The sequence below is a fragment of the Lolium rigidum genome, chromosome 3 (genome assembly GCF_022539505.1).
Source record: "Lolium rigidum isolate FL_2022 chromosome 3, APGP_CSIRO_Lrig_0.1, whole genome shotgun sequence".
Classification (NCBI taxonomy): Eukaryota; Viridiplantae; Streptophyta; class Magnoliopsida; order Poales; family Poaceae; genus Lolium; species Lolium rigidum.
In genome coordinates this window covers 210,063,832-210,077,059 of record NC_061510.1, presented here as the reverse complement: position 1 = coordinate 210,077,059, position 13,228 = coordinate 210,063,832, and the positions used below count along the sequence as shown (strand labels likewise).

The 13,228-nt window shown below is 45.5% G+C and overlaps 1 protein-coding gene across 1 annotated transcript in view; it reads right to left on the bottom strand.

The window, feature by feature from the left end:
- Positions 1 to 12,773, bottom strand: part of LOC124696013 (CRM-domain containing factor CFM3, chloroplastic/mitochondrial-like) — a 42,131-nt gene extending 29,358 nt beyond the window's left edge. Inside the window, exon 1 of the mRNA XM_047228806.1 lies at positions 12,500 to 12,773. Within this exon, the coding sequence (XP_047084762.1) occupies positions 12,500 to 12,773 (274 nt within the window). The remainder of the gene's footprint in view (positions 1 to 12,499) is intronic.
- Positions 12,774 to 13,228: the final 455 nt, after the last annotated feature.

Sequence of the window (13,228 nt, the reverse complement as noted above, 5' to 3'; positions counted from 1 at the left end):
GCACACAGTAGCAAGTTTTCCCTCAGAAAGAAACCAAGGTTTATCGAACCAGGAGGAGTCAAGAAGCACGTTGAAGGTTGATGGCGGAGGAGTGTAGTGCGGCGCAACACCAGGGATTCCGGCGCCAACGTGGAACCTGCACAACACAACCAAAGTACTTTGCCCCAACGAAACGAGTGAGGTTGTCAATCTCACCAGACTTCTGTAACAAAGGATTATATGTATAGTGTGGATGATGATTGTTTGCGGAAAACGGTAGAACAAGTATTGCGGTAGATTGTATTTGATGTAAAAGAATAGGACCGGGGTCCACAGTTCACTAGAGGTGTCTCTCCCATAAGATAAATAGCATGTTGGATGAACAAATTACGGTTGGGCAATTGACAAATAGAGAGGGCATGACCATGCACATACATGATATAATGAGTATAGTGAGATTTAATTGGGCATTACGACAAAGTACATAGACCGCTATCCAGCATGCATCTATGCCTAAAAAGTCCACCTTCGAGGTTATCATCCGAACCCCTTCCGAGTATTAAGTTGCAAACAACGGACAATTGCATTAAGTATGGTGCGTAATGTAATCAATAACTACATCCTCGGACATAGCATCAATGTTTTATCCCTAGTGGCAACAGCACATCCACAACCTTAGAACTTTACATCACTTCGTCCCAGATTTAATGGAGGCATGAACCCACTATCGAGCATAAATACTCCCTCTTGGAGTTAAGAGTAAAAACTTGGCCGAGCCTCTACTAATAACGGAGAGCATGCAAGATAATAAACAACACATAGGTAATAGATTGATAATCAACATAACATAATATTCTCTATCCATCGGATCCCAACAAACACAACATATAGCATTACAGATAGATGATCTTGATCATGTTAGGCAGCTCACAAGATCCGACAATGAAGCACATAGAGAAGACGACCATCTAGCTACTGCTATGGACCCATAGTCCAGGGGTGAACTACTCACTCATCACTCCGGAGGCGACCATGGCGGTGAAGAGTCCTCCGGGAGATGATTCCCCTCTCCGGCAGGGTGCCGGAGGCGATCTCCTGAATCCCCCGAGTTGGGATTGGCGGCGGTGGCGTCTCTGGAAGGTTTTCCGTATCGTGGCTCTCGGTACTGGGGGTTTCGCGACAAAGACTATATGTAGGCGGAAGGGCAGGTCAGGAGGCGTCACGAGGGGCCCCACACGCCAGGGCCGCGCGGCCAAGGCCCAGGCCGCGCCGCCCTGTTGTGGCGGCTCCTCGTGGCCCCACTTCGTTTCCCTTTCGGTCTTCTGGAAGCTTCGTGGCAAAATAGGCCCCTGGGCGTTGATTTCGTCCAATTCCGAGAATATTTCCTTACTAGGATTTCTGAAACCAAAAACAGCAGAAAACAGAAGCGGCTCTTCGGCATCTCGTTAATAGGTTAGTGCCGGAAAACGCATAAATATGACATAAAGTATGCATAAAATATGTAGATATCATCAATAATGTGGCATGGAACATAAAAAATTATCGATACGTCGGAGACGTATCAGCATCCCCAAGCTTAGTTCCTGCTCATCCCGAGCAGGTAAACGATAACAAAGATAATTTCTGGAGTGACATGCCATCATAACCTTGATCATACTATTGTAAGCATATGTAATGAATGCAGCGATCAAAACAATGGTAATGACATGAGTAAACAAATGAATCATAAAGCAAAGTCTTTTCATGAATAGTACTTTCAAGACAAGCATCAATAAGTCTTGCATAAGAGTTAACTCATAAAGCAATAAATCAAAGTAAAGGTATTGAAGCAACACAAAGGAAGATTAAGTTTCAGCGGTTTCTTTCAACTTATAACATGTATATCTCATGGATATTGTCAATGTAAAGTAATATAACAAGTGCAATATGCAAGTATGTAGGAATCAATGCACAGTTCACACAAGTGTTTGCTTCTTGAGGTGGAGAGAGATAGGTGAAGCTGACTCAACAATAAAAGTAAAAGAAGGGGCCCTTCGCGAGAGGAAGCATTGATTGCTATATTTGTGCTAGAGCTTTGGTTTTGAAAACAAGAAATAATTTTGTCAACGGTAGTAATAAAGCATATGTATCATGTAAATTATATCTTACAAGTTGCAAGCCTCATGCATAGTATACTAATAGTACCCGCACCTTGTCCTAATTAGCTTGGATTACCGAGATTATCATTGCAATACACATGTTTTAACCAAGTGTCACAAAGGGGTACCTCTATGCCGCCTGTACAAAGGTCTAAGGAGAAAGCTCGCATTGGATTTCTCGCTTTTGATTATTCTCAACTTAGACATCCATACCGGGACAACATAGACAACAGATAATGGACTCCTCTTTAATGCATAAGCATGTAGCAACAATTAATGTTCTCATATGAGATTGAGGATATATGTCCAAAACTGAAACTTCCACCATGATTCATGGCTTTAGTTAGCGGCCCAATGTTCTTCTCTAACATTATGCATGCTCTAACCATTAAATGAGTGGTAAATCTCCTTTACTTCAGACAAGGCGGACATGCATAGCAACTCACATGATATTCAACAAAAAGTAGTTGATGGCGTCCCCAGGAACATGGTTATCGCACAACAAACAACTTAATAAGAGATAAAGTGCATAAGTACATATTCAATACCACAATAGTTTTTAAGCTATTTGTCCCATGAGCTATATATTGCAAAGGTAAAGAATGGAAATTTTAAAGGTAGCACTCAAGCAATTTACTTTGGAATGGCGGAGAAATACCATGTAGTAGGTAGGTATGGTGGACACAAATGGCATAGTGGTTGGCTCAAGGATTTTGGATGCATGAGAAGTATTCCCTCTCGATACAAGGTTTAGGCTAGCAAGGTTATTTGAAACAAACACAAGGATGAACCGGTGCAGCAAAACTCACATAAAAGACATATTGTAAACATTATAAGACTCTACACCGTCTTCCTTGTTGTTCAAACTCAATACTAGAAATTATCTAGACTTTAGAGAGACCAATTATGCAAACCAAATTTTAGCAAGCTCTATGTATTTCTTCATTAATAGGTGCAAAGTATATGATGCAAGAGCTTAAACATGAGCACAAAAATTGCCAAGTATCAAATTATTCAAGACATTTTAGAATTACTACATGTAGCATTTCCCGATTCCAACCATATAACAATTTAACGAAGAAGATTTAACCTTCGCCATGAATACTATGAGTAAAGCCTAAGGACATATTTGTCCATATGCAACAACGGAGCGTGTCTCTCTCCCACACAATGAATGCTAGGATCCATTTTATTCAAACAAAAACAAAAACAAAAACAAACCGACGCTCCAAGCAAAGCACATAAGATGTGATGGAATAAAAATATAGTTTCAGGGGAGGAACCTGATAATGTTGTCGATGAAGAAGGAGATGCCTTGGGCATCCCCAAGCTTAGACGCTTGAGTCTTCTTAAAATATGCAGGGGTGAACCACGGGCATCCCCAAGCTTAGAGCTTTCACTCTCCTTGATCATATTGTATCATCCTCCTCTCTTGATCCTTGAAAACTTCCTCCACACCAAACTCAAAACAACTCATTAGAGGGTTAGTGCACAATTAAAATTTACATGTTCAGAGGTGACATAATCATTCTTAACACTTATGGACATTGCACAAAGCTACTGAAAGTCAATGGAATAGAAAAATCCATCAAGCATATCAAAACAGGCAATGCGAAATAAAAGGCAGAATCTGTCAAAACGAACAGTTCGTAAATACGAATTTTATTGAGGCACCAGACTTGCTCAGATGAAAATGCTCAAATTGAATGAAAGTTGCGTACATATCTGAGGATCACTCACGTAAATTTGCATAATTTTCTGAGTTACCTACAGAGAATTAGGCCCAGATTCGTGACGGCAAAGAAATGCTGTTTCTGCGCGATAATCCAAATCTAGTATGAACCTTACTATCAACGACTTTACTTGGCACAACAATGCACAAAACTAAGATAAGGAGAGGTTGCTACAGTAGTAACAACTTCCAAGACTCAAATATAAAATAAAAGTACTGTAGTAAAAACATGGGTTGTCTCCCATAAGCGCTTTTCTTTAACGCCTTTCAGCTAGGCGCAGAAAGTGTATATCAAGTGTTATCAAGAGATGATGCACCGACAGCGGGGTTTGGAGTTTTCTCAACCATGCATAGTATTTTGGATACATAGGTTTCAGCGGCTCCCTTTTCATTAGTCTTGGGCTTGCTACTCTCATCAAACAAATTTTCAGGAACAAGCCAAGCATAACTATCATCTAGAGCTTCATGCATCGCTAGGAGCTTACATGGTATTGGTGCTTTAATCTCCCCACCATCATTAACACTATTAGTGTACTTAATTCTATCCATATCCATTTTTTCAAGTGTTCTTTTAAAATCGGTGATCGTACCAAGCCTCTCATGCTTACTAAAAACTTTTCTAGCTTCTTTAGCTATATCCGCAAATTCTCGCACTAAGACTTTTAGAACAAAATCTCTCTTCTCTCCCCGCTCCATATCGGAAAGTGTAAGAAACATGTGTTGCATCATGGGGTTGAGACTAATAAATCTAGCTTCCATCATGCGTACCAAACAAATCGAGGCATCTTCATAAGTAGGGACAGCTTTTGCAAGGGGTATATCTTTAAGATCTTCATGCATACTAACATGGGTGAAAAATTCTTCTATATTATCTCTTCCAATTATAGACCCTTGTCCCACAGGTATATCTTTTACAGTAAAATTAAAAGAAAACATGTTGAAATAAGTAAAGCGAATGCAAGTAACTAATTTTTTTTTTTGTGTTTTTGATATAGAGTGCAAGACAGTAAATAAAGTAAAGCTAGCAAATAATTTTTTTGTGTTTTGATATAATGCAGCAAACAAGAAAGTAAATAAAATAAAGCAAGACAAAAACAAAGTAAAGAGATTGGATTGTGGAGACTCCCCTTGCATCGTGTCTTGATCTCCCCGGCAACGGCGCCAGAAAAAATGCTTGATGCGTGTAATTGACACGTCCGTTGGGAACCCCAAGAGGAAGGTGTGATGCGCACAGTAGCAAGTTTTCCCTCAGAAAGAAACCAAGGTTTATCGAACCAGGAGGAGTCAAGAAGCACGTTGAAGGTTGATGGCGGAGGAGTGTAGTGCGGCGCAACACCAGGGATTCCGGCGCCAACGTGGAACCTGCACAACACAACCAAAGTACTTTGCCCCAACGAAACAGTGAGGTTGTCAATCTCACCGGCTTGCTGTAACAAAGGATTAGATGTATAGTGTGGATGATGATTGTTAGCAGAAAATAGTAGAACAAGTATTGCAGTAGATTGTATTTGATGTAAAAGAATAGGACCGGGGTCCACAGTTCACTAGAGGTGTCTCTCCCATAAGATAAATAGCATGTTGGGTGAACAAATTACAGTTGGGCAATTGACAAATAGAGAGGGCATGACCATGCACATACATGATATAATGAGTATAGTGAGATTTAATTGGGCATTACCACAAAGTACATAGACCGCTATCCGGCATGCATCTATGCCTAAAAAGTCCACCTTCCGGTTATCATCCGAACCCCTTCCAGTATTAAGTTGCAAACAACCGACAATTGCATTAAGTATGGTGCGTAATGTAATCAATAACTACATCCTCGGACATATCATCAATGTTTTATCCCTAGTGGCAACAGCACATCCACAACCTTAGAACTTTCCGTCCTTGTCCCAGATTTAATGGAGGCATGAACCCACTATCGAGCATAAATAGTCCCTCTTGGAGTTAAGAGTAAAAACTTGGCCGAGCCTCTACTAATAACGGAGAGCATGCAAGATCATAAACAACACATAGGTAATAGATTGATAATCAACATAACATAATATTCTCTATCCATCGGATCCCAACAAACACAACATATAACATTACAGATAGATGATCTTGATCATGTTAGGCAGCTCACAAGATCCGACAATGAAGCACATAAGGAAAAGACGACCATCTAGCTACTGCTATGGACCCATAGTCCAGGGGTGAACTACTCACTCATCACTCCGGAGGCGACCATGGCGGTGAAGAGTCCTCCGGGAGATGATTCCCCTCTCCGGCGGGGTGCCGGAGGCGATCTCCGGAATCCCCGAGATGGGATTGGCGGTGGCGGCGTCTCTGGAAGGTTTTCCGTATCGTGGCTCTCGGTACTGGGGGTTTCGCGACGAAGACTATATGTAGGCGGAAGGGCAGGTCAGGAGGCGTCACGAGGGGCCCACACACCAGGGCCGCGCGGCCAGGGCCCAGGCCGCGCCGCCCTGTTGTGTCGCCACCTCGTGGCCCCACTTCGTAAGTCCTCCGGTCTTCCGGAAGCTTCGTGCAAAAATAGGACCACTGGGCGTTGATTTCGTCCAATTCCGAGAATATTTCCTTACTAGGATTTCTGAAACCAAAAACAGCGAGAAAACAACAAGCGGCTCTTCGGCATCTCGTTAGTAGGTTAGTGCCGGAAAATGCATAAATATGACATAAAGTATGCATAAAACATGTAGATATCATCAATAATGTGGCATGGAACATAAGAAATTATCGATACGTCGGAGACGTATCAACAACATCAAAAGGAAGAAAGAAAAAGGAAAAAAAAGAGGGGAAAGACAGGGTGGTCTACTGGACCTCCGGTTTGGATGAGCTTGGAGCTGGAGTTGCCTTCACCCAATGTAAGCGAGGACCTTCTTCGAGTTCGGTTTCGCATACTTGATCAGCGACTGCCACTTCTTGGTCTCCATCTCCTGCGTGTCGCCAACCCTAGTCCAGTCGATATTTTGTTGGCTATCGGCAACCAGGGCAATAGTGCCTTCCACTCCAACGTTCAAACCTTCTTGACGAAGTTTGAGCCCAAGATTTTCGGGAGTATTGAAGCACTTGGCGAGAGCAAGAAATGGCGCGGGTTTTTCTTTCTTCGGGAAGAAGTAAGGGTACAGCTGCGACAGTCCCGCCTGGCTTCGAGCAAGACCATCGCGTGCCTCGTCTCCATGAATCTCAAGGAGAGAAAGCGCGTAAAGAAGGGGATCGTTCTCAGGATCCCTAAGTACATATTCTTGACACGTTTTTCCTGCTAAGGCAAAAATTTATTGATAAGTAAACAAGAAAAGAGAAGTAAGTTCAAGGAAGTCAAAATAGTTTGGGCACTTACGGCAAAACGACGGCTCGCGACGCCGGGCGCTTGATAATTGCCTCTTCGCGAGCGGATTGTTCGGTTATATGCTCACTTAAAGAGGTTTCCGCCTCATGAAGTCTCTTTCGAAGATCTTCGACGGTGGCGGCCTCGCCTTAGCCTTTTTGGCATCCGCTTCAGCCTTCTTACGAGCTTTTTCACTTTGCTCCGGTTTACGAGCAAGTGTGTCGGCACGTTTGTTGGCTTCCGCAAGATTTTCTAAACAAAATAGTCGACGAAATCAGAATCATGATAAGAAAAGGAAGAAGACGTCGATTTGCCAAAAGAAGTAGAAGAGTATTACCTTCGGCTTGTTTAGCATAATCGTGGTACCCGACAAATTGGGTACCAAGGCGGATGAATTCCTGCATCAAGGTCTGACAAAGGAAAAAAGAGAAGTAGGAAAAAAGAGAAGTAAGTGTCAAATAAGGTAAAAAGGTCGACAGCAAAAAGTAAAAAAAAAATGAAGAGAGGAGAGTTCATAGGCACCGAAAAGTTTCTTGTACAAAAAAGGAGAAGTAAGAAACTTACGTTATCCAGAAGAGGAGTTGCAGAGCCACCAGGTTGAAGAGCAGATTCGCGTGGCTGGCTCGACCCTAGCCCTCTTTGGCGAAGGGACATGGGGGCTTGCAGGTGGAGTTGGATGCTCGACGTTATGTTGAGAAGGCGAAGTTTCCTCCACATCAGGCTGAACATCCGAAACTACTAAAGTACGCGACGTACTCGTTCGAGCAGCCACGTCAATAGGTGGATTTTCTTCCTCGTCACCACTGCAATAAAACGTCGACAATATAAGGAAAAACGACGACAAGTATTTTGCAAGATAAACAACAAAGAGTGATAAGGACTTACGAGCTGACAAGGGCATCCAAGTAAGGGTCGAAAGCTGTCTTCCCTTCGGAAGGACCAACTTCTTCGGCTTTGGAGGTGCCGGAATCTTCGACCTCATTCCTCTTCCTCTTGTTCTTTGGAGAAACAGCAGGAGGAAGGGAGTGTGTCGAGGCGGTGGCCTCGAGAATCGGCTTCCTTTTCAGAGGATACCGCAGATTTTCGAGAACCTGCGGCTTCACTCTCAGGGCGAGAAGTACCCTGGTTGTCGTCGGTGACAACGGCCCGTTCTTCGACTTCTCCACCTTCAGGAAGGGGAGGAAGAGAAACACGATCTGGATGGTTCTACAAAAAAGAAGAATGTCGACAAGAAAGTTATGCAAAATATGTCAACAAAAATAAGTACTCGAGAAAAGTAGTTCATACGAGAATTACTTCAGGGAGCGCGTTGGTGGCGCTATACGGTTTTACGCGACAAGACGAGGGGACAGGATCTTTCTTGTTGAGGGAGGAGATTTTTCGGACAAGTTTTTCTAAATCCTTGACCGGCAAATCCACTGACAAGCGATCCACATCTTCGTTGCGAGCATACTTCCAGAGGGGATTTTTGCGAGCTTGCAGAGGCTGCACTCTAATCCTAAGGAAATACGCCATGATTTGGATACCTGACAACTCTTGGCCATGGGTACTTTGAAGTTCGTGGATGCGAGTCATCAGTGCCTCTGTCGCCGCTTTTTCTTCGGCGGTAGCCTCTGCATCCCAGGATCGGCGGCGACAGATTTTTTCGGCACCATCAAAAGGAGGAATGTTGTCTTCAATAGACCCATGATTTTCCTCGTGGATATATAACCATTTTTTGCGCCACCCTTGAACTGAATCAGGGAATTTGACATCGAAGTACTCGACATCAGGGCGAACGCAGATAACGACGCCGCCTATGTTATAGGCGACGTTGGCAGAGCCATTGTGGCGACAAAGAAAAAGGCGCTTCCATAAAGCCCAGTTAGGATGGACTCCAAGGAAGGACTCGCAAAGGGTGATAAAAATCGAGATGTGGAGAATGGAGTTGGGAGTAAGATGGTGGAGTTGCAACCCGTACACGAAAAGCAACCCCCGAAGAAAATTGTGAATAGGGGCAGAGAGGCCACGGATGAGGTGATCAACAAAACTAACCCGATACTCCATTGGAGGGGTTGGGTAGCTTTCTTCCCTGGGGAAGCGCAGTGCGTCTTGCTTCTTGTTGATCCCCAGTTTCTTCAGCAAATTAATGTCTTGGGCAGAGATTTTGGATCTCTCCCGCTCAGCGCTCCCCAGATCCGCGGCAGCCATCTTGGATTCAGGAGTATTGTGCCTGGTGAGTCTGCGCGGTGGCATCAACAATGGCGCAGGAGCACAGTGCGAGCGTGGTGGAGCTCAAAGAACTATGGGGCGCAAGGAAGGATTTTGGTAGAGGAGAGCAGAGGAGCGGCGCGAGCGAAAGTGTGGAAGGAGGAATACGATGACCTTAAATAAAGGTGCGGTGAATCGGCGCACCGTTGGATGGAGAAAATGTGAGATAGATGGTGTACACGTGGAATAAGGGTAACAAAGTAATATCAGTATGAAGGCGTTACAGTGCGTGCGCCAGGAAAAGCGGAGGACGTGTGTCCCCCACTTGCACGACGTGTCAAATTGATGAGATTTCTGGGCCCGCAAGACAGAGAGAGAAAATTACCCGTGTCTTCCCGATAAATTGGTCGTGGCTATCATCAGCAATGATGTCACCTTGATAAAAGAAAATCTCGGCTATGAAGTTTCATAAGAAGAGCGACAGGTGAATATTATTGATTATTTCGAGAGCCTTTGATCAAATACAAGTTTTTGCCCAAATGCTCGGGGGCTACTTTGGAAAAAAAAGGAAAAAATTTGAGTATGCCAAAATAGAAATGGCGAGAGCCTATGAACAAATACAAGCATTTGTCCATAGCCTCGGGGGCTACTCCCATCGGGAGCGCTGTTCGCGCACCCGATAGATATAAAAGTTCGAGAAAGAATGACAATATAGCGACACGAGGCATTAAAGTGTTGAGCCTACAACCAAGCACTAGTCCTTGGCTGTAGCCTCGGGGGCTACTCCCATCGGGAACGCTGTTCGCGTGCCCGATGAAATTATAAAAAAAAAGAGAAAAAGAAGAAGAAAAAGTAAGCATATTTCGAGTTATACAAATAACTCTACATATACTCCCATCGGGAGAGCAATATAAGTCATCCGTTGACTCAATAAAATGTGCTATTCCAACAGCCGAAAAAGCACTCGACAATATATTCTCAGAATGCCAAAGTTGCGAACAATTTCTGAATGCCGCAAAACTTTGCGAAGGTAAGACCCCAGATCCGTTCTGTGTGGCGTGGCGCCGTCTACGACGTCGGTTTGCTACTTTTATCCGTATCAACGGATACGAAGAAAAATCCTAACGGACGCGTTAGGTACCCGATAAATATGACTCGAGACTCGACGGAATGGTAAGACCTTAAGCGGCACCTGTCGAAGTTTACACCAGTATCCCGAGATCATGTCCGGAGACGTGATCTTGAAGTAGGTTTTTGCGGATTGCCACTAGAGCAGTTAACTAGTACCTGATCCGTCAGATGAACTAGCCCCAACTACCATTATCCCTGTACAATATAGAAATTCGTATGCAAAGATATATGGTAAAGTTCAAAGTTATCGAATAAATATAAGGTGGAGATTTTCCCTGACTCTACGATTCAAACAAAATCTCGGGGGATACTGACATAGGCATCCCCAATGGGCCTGCCGAAGAAGGTACCCGGGGTTTACTGAAGGCCCACGACCCGAAGGATAAGAAGATTCGGAAGCCCAAGATATTATTAAGGAAAGCTAGAGTTGTAAAAGGAAGCATTATTTGTAATCTTGCGGGACGGGTTAGAAACCCTCCCGGACTCTGTAAACCTGTGTATCACGAATCCCTCGGCTCCACCTCCTATATAAGGGGGAGTCGAGGGACAAAGAAAGGATCGAATCATTGTTTCACAAACCCTAACTTTTACATCGTCGAGTACTTTTCGGCTGAAACCTTCGAGATCTACTTGCCCTCTACATCCAACGAAACCCTAGGCTACTACTTGTAGGCATTGACAAGTTGATACCTTGTCACCTTGCTTCATATTTTTTTGCAAGGACAAAAAACCTTGCTTTAAGAAAAAATCTCAAAGCTCATACAAAATACGCTTTATAATTTCGAGTGACGTATCACACTATCACTGTTGATGTTAATATTGATCGAGTGACGTATCACACTATCACTGGCGCGATATCTCCTGGAACCGAAGTTCTCGGGCTTGATGCGCTTGAACTAGGGAGGCGAAGAAATCCTCTGGAATCAACGATGAAGTGAACACCGCCGAAAGTAGTATCCATGCTGCCGCGCGATTCTGTGGAGACAGCTGCGACGCCACAGTGTGTGGTACGAACTCGAAGGATCCACATCGAACTGAATCCCTTAGGTCTGATGGTGTTGGTGACTCCACCGCGAACGCCGCAGATGTGACTGGTACTGCCGATGACCTGCCTTGTGCCGACAGACTTTCCACAGACGGCGCCAATTGACGAGGCGGTTCCTCGGCAATGCCCACCATGAGGGGCTTGGGTTTTAGAGAAAGGCGACGACGGAAGTTCCGGGAGCGAGGCGGTACACGACGTACCCAGGTTCACGTCCCCGCGGTGGAGGATCGCTACGTCCTGCTAGCATCCAGTATATGAAAATATGTGTACAGGGGGCCGCCATAGGCGGAGTTGCTGTATCTAGTCTAGTTCTAATCCGCGGATTGCGGTGTCTAGGCGTGTCGCCTCTATGATTATGTTTCTGAATATGCGTGTCTAAGGGGTGCCCCTGCCTGGCTTTATATATCAGCCAAGCTAGGATTTACAAGAGTCCTAGTAGGATTCGTATTGGAGTCTTCTTTCCTTGTAGTCCAAATTGATATTCCTTGCGGGTCCAGCTCGTCGAGTCCTTGTGCTGGTCCATCTTCATAATTTGCATCAGGTATGCTAATGTCGAGTACCCAAACGGTTATGCCCACGTCAAACGGAAAAACAAACAGTGTTAGACACGTGTAGGATAGTGAACGCGTGCTCACCTACCCATGTGATCACCGAGCTTCATTCGTTTTAAGTAATTTGGGAAATACCCAAATTGCCCTTGGGCCCACCTGTCAGGCCGACCGAGCTGGTTAGGTTGAACCAGCCCGATGGGCTCGGTCCAACTGACCCAGACGCTCGCGTCGTCCTCGCCGTGACCTAACCCTAATCTCTCCTCTCCCGCGATACCGTGGTCGCGTGCGCCGTTGCCGCTTTATCTCGGCCGACTCCGGCCGCCTCCGCCGTCGCCATGGGGCACATTCGGCGCGTCTTGTGACGGCGCGTCGAACCGTCCGTGTCGATCTAACGGATTCGCCTCCGTCTGCTCGTCCTCGACCCTCCTGTCGACGCATCTTCATAAGCTTCTTGTAATCTTCGGAAAGTTTCGCAGCTAGCGGCATTCACCGCGGCCCTCCTCTCGTCGTAGTCGTCAGGGAGCGCGACGAAGCCGTTGGCCTCGTACTCTGCGCGGATGCGGGCCTGGTACATGGTGTACCTGTCCTCGATCTTCTCGTGCTCGGCGGCCGCCTCGAGCACGATCCTCTTGTTCGCGTCTTCCAGGTTGTCGAAGTAGCTGCCCATGAAGAAAGGCTCCTTCTTGTGGTTCAGGATCGATTGCACCGCTGCCTCTGAAAGGTGGTACCTGCACTGCTGCACGCGCGAGCCGGCGCCACCGCCCGCTCCGCCGTCGTTCTGCTGGTGGAGCCGTTCAGCGTGCGACGCAGCCGGCTGGCTGAGCAGCCCCTCGCGCGTGCCTTTCTTCTACCGGCCATCGGTGTGGGTCGATCTGATCAGCGCCGCGTTGACCACAGATTTCGCCGACAGATGGCGTTTCTCTCGGGGTTAATTAGGGCTTTAGGAGGCGGCGGTGCTACCTTGTCAGTCGATTTTTTCTGTAATAGAGGTGGATGAGGAATTCGATTGGTTCCGGTCGGAGTCTGGTTGGATTCATACATCGGTCGCATGCATCTGCTATATGTCGTTGGCCCGGGATCCAGTTGGGCCAGGCCCAGCCTAGGAAGGCAAACAACTTCCCT